This window comes from Trichosurus vulpecula, chromosome 3 (assembly GCF_011100635.1).
Source record: "Trichosurus vulpecula isolate mTriVul1 chromosome 3, mTriVul1.pri, whole genome shotgun sequence".
NCBI classification, from domain to species: domain Eukaryota; kingdom Metazoa; phylum Chordata; class Mammalia; order Diprotodontia; family Phalangeridae; genus Trichosurus; species Trichosurus vulpecula.
The window spans coordinates 112,733,879-112,750,035 of record NC_050575.1 but is presented as its reverse complement, the minus strand read 5'-3'; the positions used below and the strand labels follow the sequence as shown (position 1 = coordinate 112,750,035).

The 16,157-nt window shown below is 44.5% G+C and overlaps 1 protein-coding gene across 1 annotated transcript in view; it reads right to left on the bottom strand.

Moving 5' to 3' along the window:
• NOL4L (nucleolar protein 4 like) overlaps positions 1-16,157 on the bottom strand; it is a 207,865-nt gene that overhangs the window by 118,412 nt on the left and 73,296 nt on the right. Inside the window, exon 5 of the mRNA XM_036749788.1 lies at positions 12,179-12,290. Within this exon, the coding sequence (XP_036605683.1) occupies positions 12,179-12,290 (112 nt within the window). The remainder of the gene's footprint in view (positions 1-12,178; positions 12,291-16,157) is intronic.

Here is a 16,157-nt window from a genome sequence, read left to right as displayed (position 1 = left end):
TAACCACTGGGAAAACACTAAGAGTCCCCTGACCTCAAGGTGTTTATAAGCTTGCATGGGGATGATGATTTGTACACAAACATGCAATAACTACAAAATAAGTATAAGGTAGAATGGCCTGTAACAGCATTAGGCTTCCTGGAAGAAGTAACATTTGAGCTAGTACTTGAAGAATGAATACAGAAGATTTCAAGAGGTGGCCATTGGGAGCAAAGTCTATCTAAGGATGGGGAAACACCACAAGCAAAGGTATAGAGGTTGGAAAACAAGAGGCATGTGGGCAGAGGGGAATGAAGAGTCTAGTTTGGCAGGTGCATAGGGTACATGAAGGGGTGTAGCACCACATAAGAAATGATATGGTAGAAAGAACACTGGAGAATGGGGTCCATAGGCACCTTACTGAGTCTCAATTTTCCTCATGTAAAATGGAGATGTTGTGAAGAAAATGCCTCGTAAACCTTAAAATGCTGCAGAATAGTGAGTGGCTGGCAAGGTGGGGAGCTGGCAAGAAGCCTTGAATGTCAGCTTTGGGACTTGACGCCATATTCAGTAGGTGGTGAGAAGCCACTGAAGGGCTCTGAATAGCCCTGGAGCGATTATTGTGGTCTCTATATCTTGGTCAGGTGAGGTTGCAGAGGAAAAGTCAAGGACAACTCCAAGGTTAGCTGGCCATTCATTGATTAGAATTGAATTACTAAACGTAATGAAACACATCCCAAGTGCTTAGTGGGAGAGAGAGGGGAGGGTGGAACACTGGACTGTCTGGATTTTAGCTCCATCCTCCCACTTCCACAGGATCCAGGGACTGACCCCTTATCAGCTCCTACCCCTCTTCTCTCTCAGGCAAAGCAACAGGTGGTAGGAAAGAAATACCATTCACATTCCAGTTTCCCTTACACCTCCCAAGCCTACGCTGAGAGACCAATGAAAGAAACAGACTCAAGTAGAAAGACTCCTGGACCTGAAGTCAGGAGATGAGGGCAAAAGCCCTGGTTTTGCTATTTATTAAAGGAGTGTGGTATAGTGCGTGGAATACTGGGATTGAAACTCAGGCAGATCTCTGTTCAAATCCTACTTCTGAAATTTTACTAGCTGGGTAACCTTGAGTAGGTCACTTAACTTCCTCGCTTCAGTTTCCTCGTCTGTAAAATTAGGATGATTATACCTGTAGCACCTCCCTCACAGGGCTGTTGACTCAAATGAGATAATGTCTGTAAAACACTTTGCAAACTTTAAAGTGCGATTTAAATGTCAGTTATTATTATATTGGTGATCTAGCTGAGCAAGCCTCTTCACCTCAGTCCAGTGAAAAGAGCTCATGGGTTTGAATTCCATGCTTGTGTGATCTTGGGCAAGTTACTGAGACTCCTCAGACCTTAGTTTCTTCATCTGAAAGTGAGGGAGGTGGACTAGAGGACACCTGAGTGCCCTTCTAGCTCTAAATCTACAATCCTGTAACCAATCCAAGCCTCTGTTTCCCTACCTGCAAAATAAGGACAATATTGTCTTTCTTGTCTCAACTACCTGTATCATGTGGTGGTTGTGAGGATTAAATGAGAGTATCTATGAAATCTATTTATAAATTATAAACTACAGCGCCTATGTAATTTCTCATTAGTAGGTGCAAGGGATGTCTAAAAGCAAGCATTATATCCCCCTTCCCCCTAAAAAAACACCATAACAACAACAAAACCATGTATCCTCTGGGCTTTTCTTAATTCATTATCCTCCCCATCAGTTAGGTTAAAAATTTCTTGACTCCTCCCTCTTTTACCCACCAGTTACCGGATCTCAACTCTTCTATATCACTGTCCAAAGACATACTCAAGGGTGGAAGAGAGACTGGTGCCCTCATTAGGGATATTAGCAGCATCTGCTCCCTCCCTGATTCTAACATCTAGTTTCAATACCAAAGTCTGATTGCTCCCATCAAGCTAAGGGCTTTCCAGAAGAACAAGGGCCCTTTTAAAGCCTGAACTAAGTAATACAGAGGTCCCTCCTGAAGCTAATAGCTTCAATACTTCAAGGATCTGATATTTCCCTAATTTGGACACACCCTCCACAGACACATACCACAGTCCCCTTGCAACTAAAGAGACAAGCTCTGAGTTGCCATGGTCAAAAAAACCATATCGTCTCATTAGCTTCTCCATATTTGGCTACAATGGTCTTCAAACAATAGATACACAGTCTATGACTAGAATCAGGCAAAAAGCCTTTCCCATTTTTAAAGATATGATACAGTTAGTACTCAGTTGATGTAGCCTGGAGTTCAGTGGTGTACAGAAAGATCTTACTGGAAATCTCCTCTGCAACTAGATGTCACTATAGATTTAAGTCTTGGACACCTCCCCAAATTCTTGTAATTATACCACCAGGTCATTCACTTATCTGCACAGCTGTGGATGCCTTTTGGGGGGTAAGAGTGGGGGTAGAGACAGAGTTGGTTAGGATCCTGGCTTCTGCCACTGAGCACCTACACAATACATTCTTCCATATCCCACATTCCATTCTTCCATATCTAGGGTCACAGTCTCCCAACCTTTGACTCCCAACATCCTGGTAGTCTCTGATATGGGCAATCCCAGCAGAACAGGGACAGCTGGGTTCAGATTCAGAAGTTATTATCTGAGGATCCAGCTCTTGCTGACAGTTATCACTGCCCAAGTTGTCAGTATTTTATATGCCCAAGACTGTAGGCAGCTCACACCCTAGCCTGGTGTATAAGATTTACTTCCCCAGGGTCAAACCTAACTCAGAGGAGCAAAAACACAGACACACAAGGAAGCCACCAAAGAAACAGAAGGCTCCCCAGAGCCATTTAGCTCAGACATGCAGGGATCTCACAGGACTAATTCTCCCTTCTATCAGTACACTTGATTCTGCAGCTACCAAAAGAGGGCCAATTCAGCCCAGAGGTAGTGAGATTCATTGCTTCTATCTCTCCTGACCAAAGAGAGAATAAAAATGGAAGAGAGGCTGGTTCCCTCCTTAGGGCTACTGGCAGCAGCGGCCACCTCCCCAGTTACATAACATCTACAATCCATACAAAAGGGTGCCTGCTCCATTTCTAAGGGTCTTCCCGAAAAGAGGTGTCAGACACGAGGATAAATACCAAATAAAACCAAATAAAAATTTAATTGGAAAATATTTAACAAAATAAATAAAATAAAATAGATAATACTAATACGTGGTTTTTCTAAGTCCATAGGGATTCTTTTGAGAGGTTTAGTGGTCCCCATTTTCACTTGAGTTTAACACCACTGTTTCAGAAAAACAAAGGTCTTATTAATCCTGAACTAAGTAAATAGTCCAGAATTCACTCTGGAAGCTAAATAATTAGAGAGAAATGTCCTAAGGACCAAAATAGGTATGTTGTACCAAAATTTTAAATGTTCTCACCAAGGGTGTCATTCACAAGACTGTACTTTTAGATAATGTTACCCAGTGGAAAAAGTTGCCTTATTAAATACCAAGGAGTGTGATCCTGAATGATCCAACAAATCCTTAGTGGGAAAGAAGAGAGCTCCTGGAGACGTTATTTCAATATCTCTTTGCCAAAAGAGATGGGAGCCAACTCAAGGACTAAATGAGTTTATAGAACTTCACAGACAATGGTGTAGAAGCTTCCCTCAAACCCAACCAAGCTAAACCTAAAATCACCTAAAATCAGAAAGTATTAATGAATCAATGAAAACTCTGACCATAGTACTTCCTGCATTTTCCCAGGGGCCAGTCACAAGGTGGCAACTTTTGAAGCAGTTTTGTTGGGGGAGGGGAAAGCTTGGAGTTGCCCTTTAAGGGTCCCTTCCAGCTCTGATAGTCTAAAGTTCTTTTAATTTATTTTAAGGCTTTAAAGATCTGTGATTTCATCAATGGGGAGACCTTTTTTTTTTTTTTTTTTTTTTTTTTTAATGTTAAAGAGCACAACCTCTTCCAGGTATTTGCAGAAAATTTTAATGAATTGCTAGGGCCAAAAAGTTCATGACACGGTGGCCAGTCTTCTGGTGACATGAATCATCATCACCACCATCAATAATAATAACTATATGGAACTTCCTATGTGCCAGATACTGTGCTAAGCACTTTACAATTATCATCTCATTTGATAGTTACAACAATCCTGAGAGGTAGGTGATATTCTGATCTCCATTTTACAGATGAGAAAACTGAGGCAAACAGAGTTAAGTGACTTGCCCAGGATCACATGGTTAATAAGTGTCTGAGGCTGGATTTGAACTCAGGTCTTCCTGACTCCAAGTCCACCCTTTTATCTCCTGTAGCAGCCGGCTGCCCCATCAATGGACAAAGAGCAGTCGTTTCATCCACCTATACAATAATTCACAAAATACCATAAATAAAAGAATAATAGCAGTATATTGACTTGTCCCAGGACCATTTTTATCTAAATTCCATTGAAAATATACAAAGAACAAGATGATACTGTACAGTGGCTGAGAAAGGCAGCGCAAGGGTGCAGAGAGGGAACCAGTCTCAGCGCCAGGAAGATCTGAGTTCAAATTCTGCCTCCAACACATGATGGCTCTGACTCCGTGAGAAGTCGCTTAATCTGCCACTACCCCAAACAACTCTAAGGCTATGAGCCACAGAGCACATTTCACAGTGAGTGGTAGAGGGCATTTCCTCATGGATAGCATCTTATATTAATGTGGTAGCTAAGTGAAGCAGTGGACAGAGTGCTAGAGTCAGGAAGACCTGATTTCAAATCCAGCCTCAGATACTCACTAGCTGCATGACCCTGGGCAAGTCACTTAACCTCTGGCTGCCTCAAATAAGGATAAAAATAGCACTTACCTACAGGGTTATCGTGACGATCAAAAGACATAATATATTTAAAGCACTTATATAGTATATATATGCATATATGTATGTAAAATATATATACATATAGGTATATAGTAGGTGCTATATAAATGCTTATTCCCTCCCTTCAAATGACATCATAGGTCTGGTACAGAAATTTATTCATTAAATGGCATTTATATATATATAGTACTTTAAGTTTTACAAATACCTACATTATCTCATTGGTTTCTCTCACTGACTCTGTTATGTGGGTACTGCAGATATTATTCCTACTCTTTTAGACAAGGAAACTGAGGCACAGAGAGGTTAAGTGACTTGCCCAATGGCATACAGCTAGTAGTTACCTAGGCTAGTCCAAGGACCTCAAACACAAAGCTTGCGTCCCACTGGCATAGCCCTTGAGAGCTCAGGGGTGAGCGCCATACCGTGAGTGATCAAGGAAGAATAAACAGCAGGTTGAGTAGAGAGGGTACTGGGGCCAGAGCCTCAGCAAAGGCCCACATCCCCACTGCTGGCTCTGTCTATGTTCTCTCGTTGACCAAAATGCCCCGGTGGTCCTCAGGTATCTCACAGAAGCAATGACTGTAGAGTCTGGCAGCCCTGGCACTTCTCACCCTGACTTCCTGTTTCCTCGAAGCCCTTGTTTATGCTGCTCACAGAGAATGGAGAATCAGGATGCAGGGGCCTGGACTGCCCATGGTTAGAAACAGGCAAGGAAAGGATGCTTTTCACAAGCCTAGGAAGGCAGGATTCAGGGGCTTCTCCTAAGGTAAGAGTGAACAATGTCCCTGTCCCAGTTTGAGTTAGAAATAGCCCAGGGGAACCTCCCCTTCCCCGATACCCCCCTGCCCCAGGCCCTCATTTCCCAACTGACCTTTCACCTTTCTTGCCCAGTGCTGGATCAATTCAAAAAGCCAAACAAGTCCTGACTAGCCCTGCTGGGAAGCATCCCTTACCTCTCCTAGGACAGTGGATGAAGGTCAAGGGAGAAAACATTGGTAGTGAAGCAGCAATGAGAGAGAACACCAATCTCTAGCGTCCAGAGGGACCATGAAAAGTGCAAGGGTCAGGGTGTTTGGTCAGGGTAGCCAGCGCCTGCACAAGAGTCCCTTCCTCTCCTCCTGCCCCACCTGTGTGCTGCCAGGCATCCAGAGCTGGCTGATGCCTCCTAGGCATTTTGAGGGGATGTTATATTTAGAGACAATTCTCTTGTCAGCAGGGGGGAGGAAGGGGGGAGGGAAAGAGGGGAGGGGAGAGAGAGAGAGAGAGAGAGAGAGAGAGAGAGAGAGAGAGAGAACGTACAAAAGAGAGGAAGAGAAAGCAAAAGACTTGAGAAAAAGAGAGAGGGGAGGAAAGAAAGGAAAGAGAGGAAGAAGGAAAGGGAGAGGGGGAGGGAAAGAGGAAGGGAAGGGAAATAATTTAATTCTGTTGCCCTCCCCAAACAAGATAAGGCCACAAAGGGCACATGCTGACATTTTCTGTCCTGACAGTTTCCTCAAATCCCTTTTTCTGGGATTCCCAAGGAACAAGAAGTGGAGAAGAGGGTGAGAAGTAGTGTGATACAGGAGAAAGAACATTTGCCTTGGGCTCAGAAAACTTGAATTCAGACCCATGTCATTCCACTTTGGGACAGCTCTCATGATTAGAAAGATTTTCCTTGTATTAAGTGGAAACCTACCTCTGCAATTTCCACCCCTTGCACTGCCTTCTGGGGCCAAGAAGAACAAGTGGGCCTCAGTCTTCTCATCTGTAAAAGGGGGGTTGGGGTGGGAAGTAAATTAGATGGCTTCTGAGGTCCCTTTCAGTTCTAAATCTTATGAGCCTAAATCCACTCCCTCTTCTACAGGTGAGCCAGACTCGGAGGCATTTGGAGACAGAGATGTTGCTTTCTCTCTAGGATAAATATCCCTAGCTTTTTCAAACCAGGGTTCCTAAGGCATTGTCTCCAGTCTCCCCACCAACATGGTCCCTCTGAATCTCTTCAAGTTGAGCCTTCACTTGTCAATGTTCTTCTTAAAATGTGCTTTGTGGTATAGGGTCATTAGCAATGGAACTGCAAATATTTCTGATACATCATGTCTTATGTCTTACTTTGGGCCTAGTACAGTTTGAACTGATTTTTTTTAACCAGGCCTGTGATTTCATTGATATAGGGAACTTTCAATGAAGAAATCCTTTTAACCAATGCAGATCAGAACCTGTTCTACAGCTGAGTCTTGGACGTTGCCTGGGGTACTCGGAGGTTAGGTGGCTTGCCCAGGGTCATAAATACAAAATGTGTCAGATGGGACTTGAGCCCAGGTCTCACTGACTCCAGAGCCAGGTTGATATCTACTACAACATGCTGCTATGGGGTACCCCAAAAGCACAACATGCAGTCCCTCTTCATAAAATAAGGGACCCTGAGCCAGGGGACCAGAGTCCAGGTTGTAGCACTTTCACATGCTAGATATGTGATCCTAGGTAATACGCCTTGCTGACCTAGGCCTAAGTTTACTAATTTGGAATGATAATACTTCCTGAACACCTCAGGGGGCAAAGGTGAGGTAAGACTCTATAAGCCTGCATTAGTATGATTGCAAGGGTTTACAATGTCATCTGCTCAGAGTTCTCCACCTCACCTATCACAGCTACAAAGGGAGAATATGCAGGCAAAAAACCCTTCCCGGTGTAAGAAACCTTAGAGTTGGGATCGATTCTTTGGTTCTCCCTTGTTTATTAGGGTGTTGGCTTTGACAGGGAAAGCTCTGTTACCTGAGATAAAGAAATGAAGTTTATTCAAAGGGTGAGGACCTGATGGGCACAATGGGGAATTAATCCACCCTTTCTCCTGACAGGGGCACACTGGACTGAGGTTTCTCTGCTGAACCCACAAGGTTTATTTATATTCCAGGGATTTCTCAGCTCCAGCTTCCTCCTCTCTCCTCTTTCCTCTTCTCCCTCCCTTCTTGCAGAAGGTGGGGGAAATGAGCCACTCACTGCATGATACCCCCTCCCTCCTCTCCATAAAGATCATTTGGAGAGGGAGTCAGCAGCCCCAGGAGACCTCTGGAGCCTTAATTGGGGAGTGGGAGGATGAGGACATCATCACGCTGACGATCTCCAGAGCCCTGGAGAGGTGGGGGGTGGGGGGAAGGGAACGGGAGCATCCTCCCCATGCCACCTCCTGCTAGGAAGCTTGGCTGCCAGAGGGGAAATGGAAATGGAATGAAGCTGGCAAAGGGCAGGAGAAAGTAGCTGCCATAGACCCTGCCTCAAGGATCCCTGCTGTTGAAGTGGGAGGGAGACAGAAAGCAGCTTCCCCTTAGATTCGCTACCCAAGCAAAGCCTCCTTCCTAGCCGACGCCAACCTCTCATAGCCCCTTTCCTCCCCCAGAACAGGCTCTGTGTCTGACACAGCCAGTTGCTGTGGAAATGATTAGGATGTGAAACGGAGGGTGACGACTCCAGGCAGGAATTAAGCAGTGGGAGAAGATACCCTCAGGACTAAGCCCCTGTTTCTGAAAAGACAACCTGGAGGAATAAAAGACTGCCTAGGCTAGAAGTTTCTAAAGGAAGGAAGATAAGTGGGGTGTGGCCAAAAGAGCACTGGACCAATGTAGGATCCCAATTTTACTGCTTATCACCATCCCCAAACAGACAGACAGACAGACACACACACACACACACTAGCTGTGTGACTGTGGGCAAGTCACTTCCCTTTCCTGGGTCTCAGTTTCTTCATCTGGGTTAGATCATGATAGTAATAAATTAACAATAATAATAGCTCACCTGTATATGGCACTGGAAGGTTTTCAAAGTGTTCTCCATACCTTAACTCAGCTGATCCTAACAACTCTGTAAGTAGGAGCTATTACTGGCCCACATATTACAGATGAAGAAACCGAGGCTAGGAGAGGTTGTTCTGTCCAAAATCATGGCCAGTAGAAGAAATGGAGAGGGCCTCTAAGGTCCCTTCCAGTCATGCCAACCTGAGTTCCTTTTTTTGCAAGCAGTACAGTGTCACTGAAAGACTTGGGAGACCTGCCTTTGAGTCATTTAGTATGTGACAGTGAGCAAGTCACTTACTTAACCTCTTTTTAATCTCAGTTCCTCCATCTGTCGAATCGGTATAATTGGACACAAACTCTGCCTCCGATGGCTGCTGTGGGCAAAGCACTTTGAAAATCTTAAAGCGTTCTAGGAATGAGCGATATTATTATTATTCAAGATTATTACCATTCCTATTATTAGCATTATGCATATTCTAAGGTCCGTCTTACAGCTCTGACATTCTCTGTTCTAAACTTCCTTCTGATATTCTAAGGTCTCATCTTCCAGGGCCGATACTCTATGCCTCTGTGCCCCAACTACCAAGGATACCGATGCATTACACAACCAACCAAGAAGTGTATACAAGGCCTTGCCTTAGTTCAGACAAATTTCAGGGGAGTGTTAGGCAGAAAGTCACCCACATAGCATTGTGCCAATCAATGCCAATGCTTGAGATGGCTAGGTATATTTCTCATCACAGCTAGAGGGTCCCACTTAGCACATGCTGATGCATCCTAGATCCAAGTGTGGGGGTTTCAGAATTTCCCAGGGGATATCAGCTCCTTTTATAAGAGATTTATTTCATCGACTCACATGGCAAGAGCCGGTGCTTGTGCCTGTTGGGAGGTAATGGCCTAACTGCTCTCAGGGGAAGGACAGTCATTGGACGATGGTGACTGGGCTGGTGTCAGAAGTTCCTAATATGCTGTTTCCCCAGGCCAACCAAAATGAAATGAAAACCCCACAGGTCTCCTTCGTGTACTGTTTCCTTTGCCATTCATTTTGGTATAAGATTTTTATCTACGATGGTAACAATATTCTTTGTGTCATTTACAGCAGAATCCACTTAATCAACACCTAAACAAATGGGCCATCCTTCGTTCAGAGCCAGAGCCTAGAATTCAAACAGGGGCAAAAGTGCCCCTGATTCTAGTAACCTTCCCTGGGCTGGGTGCCAGCGAACAGATTTGGCACAGAGCACTTGGGGGAAGCTAAACCCTAGATGAATGGCCCACCTGGGCTCCATTCTCAGGGAGACTTCCTACATGCACCAGCTAAATTTATTGGCCTGTTTTACTGTGCCAAAGCCACCTGCAAGCAGATGTGCCCCCAAGATTTAGTGGGTGCCTCTGGGGGAAAACGGGGCTCAGGGACTGCCCACAGTTCACTCAGCAGATACAGGCTAAAATTTGTGAACCTGAATGCTAGGAGTGACTCCGCTTACCTTCCTGTCATTGGAGGTGGCCTTGAGTCATTCCATTTGCTTTTTTACAACAGTTTAAGAAGGCACACCCCCAGTTCATCTCTACCTCTTGAAATCCTGTACATCGTTTAAAGCCTAGCTCAAATGCTACCTCCTCCAGGAAGCCTTCCCTGATAGTTCATAAAATAAATGGCCAATTTACAGTCTACAAACTGGAAGGGAATCATTTTACAGGCGAGGGGAGCGAAGACCCCAGAAGTTATAGGATCACAAGAGACCTCAGAGACCCTCTAGTCTAACGCCTTTATTTTAGAAGGGAGGACACAGAGCCAAAGAGAAGGTGAGTGTGATATCTGTAAAGCGTTTAGCACAGTGCCTGGCACACAGGAGGCACTAGAGAAATCTTTATTCTCCTCCCTTCCCCTTGCCCAAGGTCACACAGAATAACAGATGGCATGGCTGGGATTTGAAATGGGTCTTCTAAGTACAATTCCAGTGGGTTTTTTTTTCCCACTACACCATACCACCTTGAGTCTCTCAAAGACCTCTGCTCATAGTATTCTGATAATTAAGTTACCAAGCATTTGTTAAGCACCTACTGTATACCAGCACTGGAGATACAAAGAAGGGCAAAAAAAACCAGTCCCTGTATAAGTCTTATCATACTAGTCTTATACCCATCATACCTTATTAATTATCTCTGTGTGTGGCTTATTTTCCACTGGAAATAATAAATTCCATGAGGGAGAGGACTTTATCTAATTTAATCTGAATGTCTCCCCCATACTGCTCTGTTCCCAGAAGGCAATTAATAAATGTTAGTTGAGTTGAATTAAGCACCTACTACATTCAAAACATTGTGCTGGGGCAATACAATGAATGAATGGTGAGGAAATGAAATCACAGAGCATTGACTGCTCATTCAAGATAATCCAAATTCCTCAGCACGTTATTCAAGGCCCTCTTGAAATACAGTCACAGCCTACCTCGCCAGCCTCATCTTCCCCTTCATATATTTTATGTACCATCTAAAACAGACCTACTTTCCCTTCCCTTCCCTTGCTCCACTTCCATCCAACATGCCTGCTGCTTTCCTTCCTCAGTAGTGCCTTTGTTCAAAATATTCGGTCTCTCTATGCCCAGAATGTCTTCTACCCCATCCAAACCTCTTCCCCTTCTCCGCCTATTAACATCCTACCCACCTATCAAAGCCCATATCAAAAGGCACCTCTTTTAGGAAGCCTTCCATGATTCCCCCAGCTGAAAACAATCTCTCATTTTACTTAACAACATATCACTTTTTGTTGTTTTTTTTTTGGAGGGGGGAAGGCAAGGTAATTGGGGTTAAGGGACTTGCCCAAGGTCACACAGCTAGTAAGTGTGTCAAGTGTCTGAGGCCGGATTTGAACTCAGGTCCTCCTGACTCCAGGGCCAGTGCTCTACTCACTGCACCACCTAGCTGCCCCCAATGTTTCACTTTTTACGTTCAAATTTGTGCTTTCTTTATCTGTGCCTGTCTAGTTATCCCTACTAATTTTATAAACTCCATAACAATCCTGTCTCCGTCTCTATATTTCCGTTAATACCCAGCACAGAGCATTAAGTCGGTGCTGAATGTTTGCTGAATGGATGAATCTGGAGTCCTTAGAATCCTAAAATCCTAGAGCTAGAAGGGACATCCAAGGTCACCTCCTCCAACACCTCTCCAAACAAGAGCATCAGTTTAGACCCAGGATGATGTCTGAGGTCTCTGCCAGCAGCTCCAAATTCTACAATGCTAAGCGCTACAAGAGTTTCAGAGGACAGAAAGATTGCTTTCAGTCAGGGTGCTCAAGAAAGGCTTCAGAGGTAGCATTTGGGATGAATGTTTGGTGAGTTTTCAAATGATCCCTGAGATAAAAGCGTAGCTCTCCTCGGCAGCACCGTGGATTCCCACTGGCCTCTGGGAATTGGGACAAGTGCTTAATCGGCATTTCTCTTCAGGGCTCTGCCAACATTCACAGTTCTCCTACGCAGATGATGCAGCAGCAGCTGTAGATATATATCGTCTGGGGGTCCCCGCTCCAGCCCACCCCTCTGCCCCACTCCTGACCCCAGATATCTGTCTTTGTTTACCTTTGGGCTCTAACCCATTGGAGTTAAAGTGCATCCTCTTTTGACATTCTGTGCAGCTCATCAGGAACCGGGTCACAGCCTCCCTTGGGAGAAAAGCGTAGGTTTCTGCAATCTAGGGAAAGAGACAGAAGTCTAATTATCTCTGGGCTCCTGGTCTCTGGCTGTTTGGTAAGGTGATCAAGGAACACCCTGCCTCACTCACAGGCACCGTGACTCTATTTCCCTGCATTCTCATACAGTCAGGCAGTGAAAGGAGCACGGGGATAGGAAGTCAGAAAACCTGGGTTTCATTTGAGCTCACAGGATTGCAGAGCCAGAAGGGAGCTTAGAGATCATGTAACTCAATCTCCTCATTTTACAAACAAAGAAATCCAAGCTCTCAGAGGGGAAGGGACTTGCCCAAGGCAGATAATAGCGGAGACAAGATTTGAACCCAGCTCTTTTAACTCAGTGCTCTTTCCAGCTAGGTGGCATAGTGGATAGTCCTGGACCTGGAGACAGCTAGACCTGGTTCATATCCAGCCTCAGACTAGCTGTGTGACCCTGGGGAAGTCTTTTAACCTCTCTGTTCTTCAGTTTCCCCATCTGTAAAATGGGGATAAAAACAGTCCCTACCTCCCTGGATTCTTGTAAGGATAAAATGAGGTAATATTTGTAAAGTGCTTTGCAAACCTTAAGACTGTTTAAATGCTATCATCCTCATCATTCTTGTTATTGTTATTTCTAAAATATCATGAGATTTCTCCGGCAATTATCAGCTTTGTTATCTTGGCCAAGTCACTTATGCTCGGCGCCTCAGTTCATCTGAAGATGACAATAACAACACTTCCACCAGCCGCCTCACAGAATCTAGTGTGGGTAAAGTACTCCGTGTAAACCTCCACTGTGAGGTTCCCATGCCACAAATGTGAGTAACATTTTACTCCATTTCTCATGAGAAAAGCAGGGATAAATAAGTAAGAGCGAGGAGCTATCTTGGACCAAGAGCCAAAGTCAGGGATTCCTTAATTCCCTGGGACTGAAATCATTCAAGATGTTTTCTGAGGATTAGTTCTTTCTGTCAGAGGAGGTATGTAACCGAAAAGCAGGCCTGTTAGATAAGGCTACTTCTTATTCTGGTAATCATTTATAGTCTTTTGTTATAGGTTCTGTTTTAGAGATAGGGCAAGTAAGCTGTAAGGAGAGCTGACTCTCAGGATTACACAGCGAGCTAAGCTAGTTCTAGCATCTTTTAATTTCAAAAATAGCCTGCTACTGGCTACTAAAGGAAGCTCATAGGTGCTCAGAAACAGCCCCATGGATTTCTCATCACAACCAGTGAGTCCTTCCCATAAATAGAATTCAAGGGTCTAACTGCTAATACTTTCTGTTCCCACCTCGGAATGAGTCAAAGAGAGGAGGACTGAGCCATGGAATGTTAGAACCAGCGGGGACCTTAGAACATGGCATGTTGGGCCCGGTCCGTCCCTCAAAATGCCGAATGCTAGAGCTGACAAGAGACCTTAGCACATAGGTGGTCAGAGCTTGTGTGGGCTTTAGAATTTAGAATATGGAACGTTTGGACTGGAAAGAGAGCTGGGCTCTGTGAACTTGTTTTGATATTTAGATAACTGTATTTCAATATGATTACTTTCCTTTGCTATCCTACATGTTTTGTTTTATTCATTTAAGTCTATTCATGATTATTCTTTACCCTGATCAATCTTTGCCAAGTTTGTCACTGGGTAGAAAGAGGAAAAAAATGTCGGGAAAGAAGTTATATAAAAAACAGAAAAGAAGAAAATGGGACATAAATGAGGGATAGGAGAGTGTCTCTGTTCTCCCCAAATCCCTGCAGACACCTTTTTTCCCATCATTTGCCATTCTGACCTAACCATCGAGTATTTTCTCTTTTGGATTCACATAAAAATTGAAGAAAAGTCAGAATAAATGTAATCATCTTCCTTTCATTGTCTAAGGCAGCTAAAAGGCCTAAACAGGTCTTAGGCTTAAAACAACACTAAGATTTTGGGGGACGCCCTGGATTAAACCAAAAATCCTTTTCAAAAGGAACATCACAGTTTAAGAGAAACAACCACAGAGACCTGGACGCTCTTTCTAGTCTCTTTCCTTAACTCACTGTGACCTTGAATGAGTCATTTCTCCTTTGGGCCCCAGTTTCCACCACTGTAAAATGAGGAATTTAGAGCAGATAATCTCTAAAGGTCCTTTCCAGCTCAGACATTGTGTGTTCTGAGGTCCCCTTCCAGGTCAGCCCATCTATGTTCTATATTCTAAGATCTCTTCCAGCGCTGATGGTCTGTGTTTTAATGTTCTCATTGAATAGCAGCTATTCAATGATCTATAGTCTAAGGTCCCTGACAACTCTGATATTCTATGTTCTAAGACCAGGGTTCTTAACCTCTTTTTGGTGTATCATGGATTCCTTTCGCAGTATGGTGAAGCCTGTGGATTCATTCTTAGAATAACGTTTTTAAATAATTGAAGAAAATGCTTAATTTCACTTAGAGGTTAATAAAAAAGATATAACTTTTTCCCCCTCCAAGTTTATGGATCCCCTGAAATTTATCCATGGACTGTGGGTGAGGAGTGGGGAATGAGATTGGGTACCCCAGTTTAAGTACCCCCGTTCTAAGGTTTCTTCCTGCTCTGACGTTCTCTGTTCTCAGGTCCATTCCCACTCTGATATTCTTTGACTAGTGAATTTTCTCAAAGCATTGGTAGATGCTCACATTTATCTCCACTAAGTGGCAGCATAACCCCACTTTATAGATCTTTTAATCACAGCCAGGGAAAGTTCAAAGGCTTGTCCCAAAGCCTCAAAAAGGAAAATGGGCTCTCTGTAGAGCCTCTCCCTCTGGGGACTCTCCCCTGCAGATGAGACCCATCAGCTCAAACTGTCTCTCTCCTCTCTCTCTTAGCTCCATATTGGTTATAGCTGAGCAAACTCCCTGCTTGATTCCCTGAACTCAAGGTGTCTATAAGACATTTGTCATCATCTCACCATCAGGGACCCCCTGCAGAAGGGCCCATGATGAGACCCTGGGATGGTACCGTAGCTACCCTTGGCATCCTGCCCACCCTTTTCTCTTTCTCCTGTGACAGAGCTACGCCCCCCCCCAACCCCAGGTCTGCTCAGACCATTCAGTTAATTTGGGTGGTACCATGGTTATTTCTCAGCTGATTTGATGCTCTGCAGAGCGGCCAGTCTTGATGAGTTATCTCCCTTCCAAACTGTCTATCTGATTAGGTCTCTCTAGAGGTCATGGACAAGGGCAAACTCTCCAGTGACTCTGATTAGAGTGAGTGGATGGAGAAAGCCAGAGAGTCAGGGATGGGGAAGACACATGGGAATTTCTGGAAACCCCTATGCAGGTTTTCCTCCCTTATTAATACTAAGTAAGGAGAACCAAGACCATGTCTGATGGACACATTTCATCTCTACCCTTGTGTCTGACTGAGAATAAATTCCAGGCCAGTGTGCCAGGGGCAGACGGTCGGTTGGGCACAGCCCTGCGGGGTCAGAAGGGAATACACTCGGCTAATGTGATGATCTCAGCTCAGGAGGAGCTCGAAGGGGTGGGGCACAGGGAAAACCAGTGCAGTTAGCAGGCCTGGGAAAAGAGACGGATCCAGCCTATTCCCCTGAGGCAGTGAAACCCACAGATTAGTCCTCAGAAGACGGGCATTGAAGGAATTAGGGGAGGGGCAGGGCAGCTGTCTGCCTAGGAAATGAGTGGAAAGTTTCTAAATCATGGTTACCCTGATGAAGCTGTCCTTCTTACTCACAGAGAGGTTGCTTCCCCACCCCTGCAAGAAAAAAAAATCATGTATGGCCTCCTTAATCAGGCTGCTTCTATGTAGGGGACACAAGATCTTATAAATGTCTCTAGGACTCAGAGCTGAAAAAAACCTTAGAGGTCATCTAGTCCAATCCCTTCCCTGAAAAGAGGACTAGAAAGGTGAGGTAACTTACCCA